The sequence below is a fragment of the Megascapheus bottae genome, chromosome 15, assembly GCF_031878675.1.
Source record: "Megascapheus bottae isolate mThoBot1 chromosome 15, mThoBot2.hap1, whole genome shotgun sequence".
NCBI lineage: Eukaryota > Metazoa > Chordata > Mammalia > Rodentia > Geomyidae > Megascapheus > Megascapheus bottae.
This window is the reverse complement of record NC_143523.1, coordinates 59093244-59104506: the sequence shown is the minus strand read 5'-3', so window position 1 is coordinate 59104506 and position 11263 is coordinate 59093244. Positions and strand designations below refer to the sequence as shown.

Below are 11263 nucleotides of genomic sequence, written 5' to 3'. Positions count from 1 at the left end.
CAAAACAAAAGACTCCATAAGAGGGGCAGGAAACTAAATGTAAGGAAAGTTATTGTCCTAGACAACAACAGGTGAATTTACTCTTGTTAATCTCATTCTTTCTCTGAATAAACCCATGAGCTTGAAAAGTCTTGAAAAGAGCAAATCAAGGTCAGGCTGGATGGCTCATGCCTGTAATCTTTGCTACAGAGAAAGCTGAGACCTGAGGATCATGGTTCAAAGTCATCCCCAGCAGACAAATCCAAGAGACTCTTACCTACAAATAACAAGCAAAAGGCCAGACATGCCTCAAGTGGCATGTCCTTGAACTAAAAAGCTAAGGGACAAAGGCGAGTGTCAAATCCCTGAGTTTAAGCCCCATTACCAGCAAAAAAAAAAAAAAAAGGCAAATCAAGTAACATCTTCCATTTATAACATCAGGGTGATTCTTCTGATATTAAAGTTCAAAAATGTCACAGGAGGATCCCAGGATAGAAATAAACCAACAATGACTATCTTTCCTATCCTCACTCAGGGAGGTTAATACCAGTCCTATAGCCATAATGCAAATTACCAAATAAGTGAGAGAAAGTGAGGTCCAGACAAAAGCAGCTACTAGGGCAAACCTCACCAGCCTAGAAAACAACACAAACTGACCTGATCACATTTTTGAAAGGTAAACTCTAAACTAGTACTGATTTCTGTTATTCTTACTCAGGAACGCATCCTATCATGACACGTCCTCTGAAGCTTCAAGACTCTATTATGCTTATTCCCACCACCAGAATTTAGGGCCTGTTCTCTTTTGTTTTTTAATTGTTACATCCACAACACTCCGAGCCTACTGCAGTGAGTAAATTAGCATTATAAAATAAATGATTACTGTTACGATGAATGTGAGAAAAATCATGCTTCTTTTAAATAGGATGGCAACACTGCATTTTGGCACACATGCCCCTCACCCCCCAATAACACCCACAAGTATTTATTCTTTGTATTTATAAGCTCTAAACCCCACCCCGCCGGGGTGGTGGTGCGGGGGGGGAGGGAGAGACACACAGGAAAGTGAGGACAGTCACCTGAGCCGGGTAAGGACAGAATGGAGGAGGTGGTGGCCTTGGGCCTGGAGAGGCTTGGAGGTGAAGCTGGATGGACAGAGAGAGGTGGGGGCTGGGCTTGTGGCGGAGAGTGTGCGGACAGGCCTAACCCAGAGCCGGAGAAGGCAGCCCGGAACCTGCGGGAGGAGCAAGGGAAGGGCAGGCCTGGCGTGGGGGGAATGGAGGGACCCACGGGGAGCCCAGGCCCAGCGAGGGCGGAGGACATGGCGCGGACAGGCCTGGAGGAGGGTGGGGGAGAGAAAAACAGGCCCGAGCCCGCAACGCTCGGAAAAGCCTCTCCGGGCCGAGGCACCGCCGCCCTCGCGCTCACTCGGCCCGGCCCGCCCGCCGCCCGCTCTTACCCGCTCGCAGGTCTCCGCGGAGAGCCCGGGGCCTTGAAGCAACGGGGACACCTGGAGACAAACCTCGGGCCGCAGGCAGGGCTCTCGCGAGATCTCACCTTCCTCCCACGCCTCGCCCCGCGCGTCTGACAGTCTCGCGAGATCCGTGCTGGCGCTGCTCAAAGACCTTGCCTGTCCCCTGGAGGGCTCGGGGTGCAGGCGCCCCGCTCGGCATCCTCCCGATCATGCAGCCCGTTAGATCAAGCCGTGATTTTTTTTTTAATACCGTCTATTCTCACGAGGTAGAAATGATTTCGCGTGCAGCTTTTGTGCCTAGTACATAAGTAGGCGTTGTTAGAGCATCGTTGAGACCGTGAGGCTCAGCCATGGGTAATAAGCCATTGTTAATGCGCCCTTCTGGAAGTCTCCTTTCCCTTCCCATGTGCTGAAATACTGAGGAATTTAACTGTGCTAAAACGTTAAGGGCTCGGGAGAATTAATACCCTAAGCAAGGCTGTTAGACCCCTTGTAAAGCTCCAGCTGCCATAAACAAGGGACTGCTGGCCAGGCAGCCACAATGTCCTCCTAACACCCAAAGAACGATTCTGGCTGAAAAAGGCAAAGAACTCGCACCCAACTCTTGGGACCAACTCTTGGGACCTGTGGAGAGGGCCTGTGATTGGTGACAGGGACATAGAATCCTTCATTTGCATCAGGCAAATGAAGGCTGAAGCAGGCAGCCCAAGTCACTGTGAGTAGCTGGAAGAAACTCTCCCAGCTCTGAATTAAAGACTTTCTCTCAAGTGGTCTTACAGTCCTGCTGTCTTCGGTAAGATGATAATAAAAATTAAAAAAAATTAAAGTCTATGATTTCAATCTTAAAAAGACCCTAAGTAATTTGTAACCATTCCTCTTAGACACAGAGCAAGCCAAATTCTTTAGTCAAATAATTTTTATTTTTAATTGATACAGTTTCTGTACAGAGCAGAGCTGTGAGAACATTGGAGCCTGCAAAATGAAAGAGGAGCTGTGGAGAAAAAGAAGCAGAAGGGAGTGGTCCCAAAGCCCAACAAAAGTCCCAAAGGAAGCCAGCTTGATCACTCCCTCAGACGGGAACCAAGACCACATCATGCTCTTAAATTTCCATTCTCCAGACAGGAATGAAAATTTTACATATGTGACATTGTTCATGCTAGAAGGGCGTATTGGATTGCTCAAGAGTTCCTTGTATCATGTTTGAACAGAGAGGGAAGGAGAAATAGAGCAAGCATTTCACCACTTACCCACAAATTTATTAGCAGACAGCTATATTTGTCTGTAGTACATCAGAAAAGTGTTGAGTAAATGTATATTCTCTCCCAAAGACCAACGTAAAAAAAAAAAAATCAGTGTTGTCACTGTTTGAAGTCACTCCATTTTCAATGGTCTCTGTGCAGTAATAGAAAGTTGATACTGAAGCCACATACCCACTTCATTCCCCACTACAGACAGAGCCTTAAACTGAGTTCCTTGTCAGGGCCCATGAGGTCCTGGGGGCATTTTTCAGGCTTCTGTGCTGTAATGTGCTCTAAACTCAAGCAATGCAATAAATTCTGGGGACTCTAGAAAGAGGATACTCCCTGAAGAGGAAGGAAAGGCAAACATGAATTCTTTAGTACAAACTCATCTTGAACACATATTTTTTCACAGCTCACTACAAAAATAGGACATGGGCCACAGAATGCTGACACCAGAAGTGACAGAAGTGGCAGTGGACCCTAGACGAGTGCATACAATCATTTGTTGGAGAGATGGAAAAATAATGTAATTTGTATCTATGTTTTGTCTTCTTTGAATATTTATATATGTTATAATGCACATTAAATCAATGCAAAAATAATTGGTAAATGTAAAGCATACACATATTCAAATGTTTGCTCAGAACTTTTTACTACCAAGTAGTGCCACACAATCACAGAATATTCAAGGCTGTTGAAAAATGAGCCTGGCCAGGGATGGCTGAGGCTTGCTCATGAAACCTGGCTCTCTACAATATCCAGCTCTTGACATCACATGTCTTTTCTGGGTCATCTCGCTCCACTACGCTATATGTGCAGTTCTCCTTATAGAAGATTGATTGGCAGTTGATTTTGTCATAACCCAAAGGTACAGCAACTCTGTCATTGAAACAAAAACAAGATTAGTTAGAAAGGAAAAGGCACCTGGCCACCCTGTCCTGCTTTCCAGTGTGTAGAAAATAGCCAACACACCAGCAGGAAGAGATGCCCCTCACCAGCCTTATAGTGAACAGCCTGAACACATGGCCTCCAAGTGTCTGGACCTGTGTGTAGCATAGAGTGACACAGACCATCCCTACCATCCATTCTGCATTCCCATATACACAGCAGAGAGGCAGTTCTAACAGAGCCAGGGATAGGGCTGGGCTACTCTGGTACTGGGAACTTTTTCTAGACAAGACCTTCCCAGCCTTCCTGGTCAAAAAGTGGTCAAGTGGTCTCACTAATGCTGTTAGAAGTGGGAGGGGAAAGGTTGTCCCAGCCCATGCTCTTTAGAAGAGAAGCTAATTCAACCAACAGAAGAATGACACACCCCAGGCCAGGGCAAGGAGCCCAGGGAGAAGTTGATGGAAATGGGAAAAATCTACCCATGCATTCAATGACACAGGGTTTTTAGGGTTCCTTTCTCCTTGATGCCCATCCACAGGCTCTGGGTGTAAATTGTCCTGCCCCAAGTGTACAGAAGCAGCCATTCTGGTGCCCTATGAAATGATTGTTTTCCCCAAAGAAAGATTTATTGGTGATCTGGGCACCAGTGGATCACGCCAATAATCCTAACTACTCAGGAGGCTGAGATCTGAGGATTGTGGTTCAAAGCTAACCCTGGACACAAAAGTCTGTGAGACTCCAATTAACCACTAGAAAACCAGAAATGATGCTGTGCCTCCACATGGTAGAGCCTTGAGCGTAGAGCTCAGGGACAGTGCCCAGGCTCAAAGTTCAAGCCCCACAACCGAGCAAAAAAAAAGAATAGCTTATATGGTAACAAAAGACACTTCAGTGCCCTTTCCAAAGCTGTTCTAGGCCAGTACCACTCTTCTGTCCTCTGTCTGGCTCTCAGGACACCTGGGTTTTCAACCTTTGGTGGGACAGGAAAGGAAGATGGTAAAACATCTGCTCATGGCCAATTAGGGGACTGGGAACTGAAGCCAGAAGAATGCTCACAGCATAAACTCATGGGAATAGTGTTCTGCAAATGTAAGAAACTCTGGATTTGTGCTCAGGTTCTACTTTAATTCTTTTTAAGACTAAAGGGTGGTTAAGTAATAGTTTGAAATATTTTGATAGAGTAGAATAGTATCAGTGGGAAATTAGAGTAAATTATTACAGTGGAAGGTATAAATCCTCTATCTAAAAGAAGAAAAGGTATAAAAACAAAACAAAAGAATTTAGAATAAAATGTTAAAAAGTCACCACTTCTATTTTATTTTATTTTTTCCAGTCCTGGGTTTGAGCTCAGGGTCTGAGCACTGTTCTTAGACTTTTCTCAAAGCTAGAGTTCTACCACTTGAGCCCCAGCACCACTTCCAGCTTTTTTCAAGGAATCGAACCTGGGTCTTCGTGCATGCTAGGCAAGCACTCTATCACTAGGCCAAATTCCTGGCCCAAAAGTCATCACTTTTAGGCAACAGTTTATTTTCTTTCTTATATGTTCATGACTGTATTATATCTATAAACCAAAAATAAAGGCTGGTAGGAACCTATAGTTCATACCTATAATTCTACTCAGGATGCTAAAATCTGAGGCTATCAGCTTGAGTAGAAAAGTTGATGAGACTCTTATCTCCAATTAGCCATCAAAAAACTATTGGTAGAGCATGAGCCTTGAGCAAAAATGCTAAGAAACAGTGCCTAGTCAATGAGTTCAAGCCCCAATATTGGCAAAAACTAAAATTAAATGATACATTAAATAAATATATTGTATGAATGGATCAACAAATATGGCCTTATAATCATGCAGTATATTATTTCAGGATGAAAAAAATAAAATTCTATTTCTGGATGCATTTTTTGTGGTATTGAAGTATGGTGATATTGGGGCTCGGTGGTATTGGGGTAGTCAGGGCCTCACACTTGCTAGGCTTAACACTCCATTATGACCAACACTGCCAGTCAGCTTCTTGCTGGTTATCTTGGAGACAGAGTCTAGAAAATTTTGTGTCCAGGCTAGACTCAGATTCTCCAGATCTCAGCTTCCTGAGCAAGTAGGATTATAAGTTCTGACTACTGGCAACTACATGCATATTTTGATCAAATCAGATTTAGCTTTGCATGAAAAACAGTTAAGAGACATAGAGAAAGCATCTAGTCATCAGATTCCAGTACTTGGTCCTCTGACTCTTTCACTAAACGTAGGGCTTGAGTCTGAGCAGTGCTGGCCCTGGAAAAAATAATAAGTCAGGACACCTCTGGCCTTCCCAAACTCTAAGTCTTCTTGGATCTCATCATGGGCCTGAATTCATAGAATACCTAGAAATCTGAGCATATTTGCACCTCATAGAAAATGCAATGAGTCCAAAAGTTCTCCCAAAGAAAGTTAATTGCAAATATGTGTGTGTGTGTGTGTGTGTGTGTGTGTGTGTGTGTGTGTGTGTGTTTCTATAGCCAAAAGATGTTCAGCAATAAAACATATGGTAAGAGGTTATGCAGTTCCAGAAAGGGGTTGGTTCACAACAGAATGAAGAAATGAAGACATTTTTCCAGGGTGGAAAGTGACAAGGCAGAAAGAATGGAAATTTAAGTTTTGATTGTATGCCAGTCACTATTGTAGACATAGTATTTATAGTTTTTCTGGCTTCTTTAGCTTATGTACCCAATCTCATTAATTTTTCTATCCACTAAGTTATCCATATTTTACAGTGGGGGAAAAAAAGAAACATATCCAAGCTATGTACAAGAAGTGGAGATTTAAGCTGAGGCTACTCAGCATTGAGGCTCTTCTCACTTCTCTGCCAGGAGCACTCCTGATTCTTTTCTACAGTTGATCCAGGGGAGTCTCAGAAGAAGGTCTTATTGACATGCTGTGAGGACATATCTCTGGTAAGCAAGGTTAAGACAGTTCTTAACCTGATAAAGTCACAGTGACATTTGCTGCAGATAAGTATCCAGAGACACAAAAATCAAGATTGATTTGTCCCAGCCCAATGCAAAAGCTAGGAGCTCGCTCCAGGCAGTCTACCCAACAAGTTTCCCAATCTGACACCCTTCGTTCTAGGGTCATTGTGGTGAGTCCTGCTCTGCACTGTGGGCAGAACCCTGGACATTTGAACCTGATAGCACTTGGCACTCTGACTTGTCACATGCAAGTTTGGGAAAGGCTACACTACACAGTATTGCTGTCGCCAAAACTGCTCCTGCTGGCCTGGGGGTGGAGCTCAGTGGCAGGGCACTTGCCAGTGTGTAGGGGCCCTGCACCACAACCTCCGAAGAGCCAAAACAAGAATAAAACCATCCTGACCTCACAAAACATTGCAGACCATGGCTGAGTGACAGGGAGACATCAGGTGAATTTGAGATGTATCTTCAGGTGCTCTGTGTTCCACCTGTTCACAAACCTCTTTCACCTCTAATAGCAACCCGGCAGAAAACACCTATATAATCTTTGGGCCACTGTGAGGTCAAATTTACTGGCTAAAGTATCTGTAGGACAAGACACATTATTTATCATCTAATGTACCTCCCACCTCTTTCCTCTGTTCTTAGACCTTTCCTGTTCTCAAAAATCTCCAAGGTCAGGGCAAGGTTGACTACCAGGCCAACTTCTAGAATAGTATTAGGGAATATCCAGATACCTGTTTGAATATAGTTAATTAAGAGGATAATAACCAATTTTCAAAAACAACTTAAAAAATAAGGCAGGTCTTGTGGCTCACAAAAAATAAGCATTAATAAGAAGATCACAGTCCAGGTAGTTGTAGGAAAAAGTACAACCCTGTAACCAAATAATGAAGCAGAAAAGATTGGAGGCATAGCTCAAGTGATATAGCATCTGCTTATCAAGCACAAGGCTCTGAGTTCAAATCCTAGTACTACCAAGCACAAAAATACATAAAACCCAGATAGAACCAGCCCAAATGCCCACTGAGAAACAAATGGATGTGCCTAAAGTTGTACATCCATAGAACAGAAAGGACCTCAGAAAGGAAGTACATTTTAGATGCATGAATAATAAGAGCATTGTGCTCAGTGTAGGACACTGGTCATTAAAGGACAATCCTGTATGATTTCACTGTAAGAGTATTCACCAGGGACTGGTGGGAAAAGGCTGTAGGGAATGATTGATGAGTATAGACTTGGAGGTAAGCCTCGAGCTTCTTGTTTAGAAGGCTGGTTTGATTTGGGTTAAGACTTTGATACAGGGTCTCTGTAACCCAGGCTGATCGCAAACTCATGGTCCTCTATCCTCAGCTTATCCAGTGCTGGAATTACTGGCGAATGCTGCTAAAATCCACCATTTGCTTTGTTTTGTTTTGTTTTGTTTTGTTTCAATTTTTTTGATATGTGATTCTCATATGTTGCCCAGCCTGGTGTCGAACTCATGAGCTCAAATAGCTCTCCTACTTCCAGCTCCTGAGTAAGTAGGACCATACATACGCACTGTCCATCATACCACACCAGCTCCAGAGAGTTAGCTTCACAAGATGGAAGGACCCTGGAGACAGGGCGGGTAATGACTATACGATGACAGGAATGGACTTAATGCCACAGAACTATATGCCTAGTGCTTACAATGAAAACTTTTATGTTGTCTATTTCACCAGGAGAAATACTACTAAAAACCTGCCTTTTCCCCTGCCCCTCCCCATAACATCAACAGTGAATCCTAATGTGCACTCTGGACTCTGGGCCATGATGATGAAGTATCATGTGGGTTCACCCTTTGTAGAACATGTGTTCTGTAGTGGGGATATTGAGAAATTTGGGGAAATGTCTGTAGCTCACTCAATTTTGCTGTGAATCTAAAACTATCCTCAAAAAGCTATACTGTTGGCCCAGGTGCAGTGGCTCCATGCCTATAATCCCAATTAGTCAGGAGGCAGAGATTTGGTGGATCATGGTTTAAGGACAGCTTGGGGAGAAAGTGAGTAAACCTTCCTCCCTGCCCCAACCATTCAAAAAACAAAACAAGCTATACATGATGATTCAAACATGTCATAACAGCTATGCTGAAAACATAGGCTCCTGGCTTGAGGCAGGCCTGGGGACAAAAGTCAGATCCTATCTTAAAAAGAAAAAAAAAGAGAAGAAAAAAGGAATTGCTTAACTGGTGGAGAGACCCTGGCTTCCAGCAGCAGCAGAAGAAGGAGGAGGAGGAGGAGGAGGGGAAGGGGGAGGGGGAGGGGAAAGAAAAGAAAAGGAATCACTTAATGCTGTTGGCTCACACCTTATAATCCTCACTACTCAGGAAGCTGAGATAAGAGGACAACAGTTCAAACCAGCCACAGGCAAGAAAGTTCCAGGGACTCTTATCTCCTATTAATCACCCAGAAGCTGAAAGTGGAGTTTTGGCTAAAATGTCAGAGCATTATCCTTGAGCAAAAAATAAATTCAGCATCCGAGCCCTAAGTTCAAGCTCCAAGATTGGGGTGTCCTTTGGGAATGCACACACACACACACACACACACACACACACACACACACACACACAGAATGGCTTTTTTTGGAGGGTGGGGTCAGTTGTGGGGCTTGAACCCTGGACCTGAAGAACTATCCATGAGCTCTTCAGCTCAAGGTTAGTGCTCTACCACTTGAGCCACAGCACCACTTCTGGTTTTCTGGTGGTTAATCGGAGACAGGAGTCTCACCAACTTTAGTGCCCAGGCTGGCTTTGAACCTTGATCCTTAGATCTCAGTCTCCTGAGTAGCTAGGATTACAGGCGTGAGCCACTGGTGCTGGGCTAGAATGTGAGTCTTTTAATAAACATCAAGTCAGGCCCACACTTGCAGAATCAGTCTAGGAGTTCAAGACTAATCTGGAAAACATAGTGAGATGCCCCAACCTCAAAACATAGCCGAAATGATAAATCTTGGAAAGATGGAATTTTGAAAGAGGCACTACAGAAATTCCCATGCCCCTGGACAAAACTGGCCATGCCCCTGGATACCACTGGCCAGGAGACTTACTTGCTGCAGCACTGAATTCCTTCTTCGTTGCAGGAGCACTCGAAACAGCTTTCGGTTTGCCAGTTCGTGTGAATTGAGTATTTGACTCCATCAGTATCCTCGCATTCTGAAACAAGACTTATGCTTCATGAAGAGTCCGCAAGTCATGCAACATGAATTGGGGCCAGAGCAGGAAAATAGGCAATTTTCCAAGTAGCTGAGCAAGTATGGCCACCCAGACTGAATACAAAGCAGTTTATACCACTGATAAAGTTCCTGACATTATGCTTCAATCCTTGAGATTACGCTTCAGAACACACATTTCAAGAAGTGGAACAAGGAGCCCGTGGCTGGTAACTCTAATCTTAGCTACTCAGGAGGCTGAGATCTAACAATTAACATCTGAAGTCAGGTATCTCCAATTAACTACCAAAAAGTATGGCTCAAGTTGTAGAGTACCAGCCTTGAGTGGAAAAAGCTAAGGACCAGTGCTCAGGTCCTGAGTTCAAGCCCCAGTACTAGCACACTACTAGTACACATCAAAAACCTTTTCAATTAAGGAACTTTAGTTTTACCTCGTGCCAGTGCTGGGGCTTGAACTCAGGGCCTTATCCCATTGCTCCTTACTCTGTTACTTGAACCATGTCTCCAACCCGGACTTTTTTTTGCCCGCACCACTTCTGGCTTTTTTCTATGTACATGGTACTGAGGAATCGAACCTAGGTCTTTGTGCATGCTAAGCAAGCATTCTACCACTAGGCCAAACTCCTGGCCCCAACCCAGACTTTTTACTGCTAATTGGAGGTAGAGTGTTACTGATTTTTCTGCCTAGGCTGGCTTTAGACAGAAATTCTCAGATCTCAGCCTTTTGAGGAGGTGATACGATAGGCCTGAGGCATCAATATCCTGCTTAAGCAGCTTTTAAATGTTCAGCTCCCACCCCAGAGAGTCTAATCTGGAAGATGAGCTTCAGCACATGTAAATTTCAAAAGCCCATCCTTTTCATAATTCTCTGGCTGCTTGAACTGACATTCCTTGTCTTACATTCTGGAAAAGCTGACATCTCTCATTTACTCCATGAACCTTCATCATCATGTGGATTCAAAGGGAACGGGCCAGAAATTCAATCTGCCAACAGGCTCTTCTACCAGGTTGCAATAATAAAGAAAAGCCAGGACTTACCATCAAGGAAATCGTTTCTAGGTTCGGTACCTGGTATGAAGTAGCAGCGGGCATTGCATGAAGTTATAAAGGTGGCAAGGGCCACAAAGCCGCCCAGGAGAAGTTTCTGTAATGGAAGGAAAGGTTCGAGTGGAGAATGAGTGAATCCACATTATTCCTTTTTTTCTTTTTGGTGTGGGTGCTGAGGCTTGAACTCAGGGTCTGGGCTTTTTTTTTTTTCTTTTTCTCAAGACTGTCACTGTGTCACTTGAGTCACAGCCCATTTCTGACTTTGGGGTCTCATTGGAGATAGAGTCTCATGAACATTGCTGCTTGAGCTGGTTTCAAACTGTGAGAAAGAGTAGTCTTTTCTGTTAAACTAAAATGTATTGAATACTGTATGTTGATATTTCCTGGAATTATTTGCTTTTATTTACTGCAATTATAATGATTATCGGTATTGCTTGTTACTAGCTAGCCATGCTAGGGAGGTAAATCTTGTGTTGAAGAAGTTAAAATAATAAAT

General features: G+C 43.8%; 1 protein-coding gene across 1 annotated transcript; it reads right to left on the bottom strand.

Annotated features, from left to right (window-relative positions):
- Nucleotides 1-3327: 3327 nt before the first annotated feature.
- On the bottom strand, nt 3328-11021 carry LOC150054466 (beta-microseminoprotein A1-like). The gene is made up of 4 exons (XM_090345548.1): nt 10998-11021; nt 10759-10864; nt 9598-9703; nt 3328-3573 (listed from the first exon to the last, which is right to left on the bottom strand). The coding sequence occupies exons 1-4, from the start codon at nt 11019-11021 to the stop codon at nt 3444-3446; spliced, it is 366 nt and encodes a 121-aa protein (XP_090201674.1). The 3' UTR covers nt 3328-3443.
- Between the last annotated feature and the right edge of the window lie 242 nt (nt 11022-11263).

Bases quoted from the DNA above. Each gene is read 5' to 3' on its own strand.
- LOC150054466 (XM_090345548.1), bottom strand. From the start codon at position 11,021: ATGGGCTGTGACTCAAGTGACACA. The intron at 10,865-10,997 runs GTGACAGTCTTG...CTTCCATTACAG, and splicing joins GCTGTGACTCAAGTGACACA to AAACTTCTCCTGGGCGGCTT. The intron at 9,704-10,758 runs GTAAGTCCTGGC...GTCTTGTTTCAG, and splicing joins TAGAAACGATTTCCTTGATG to AATGCGAGGATACTGATGGA.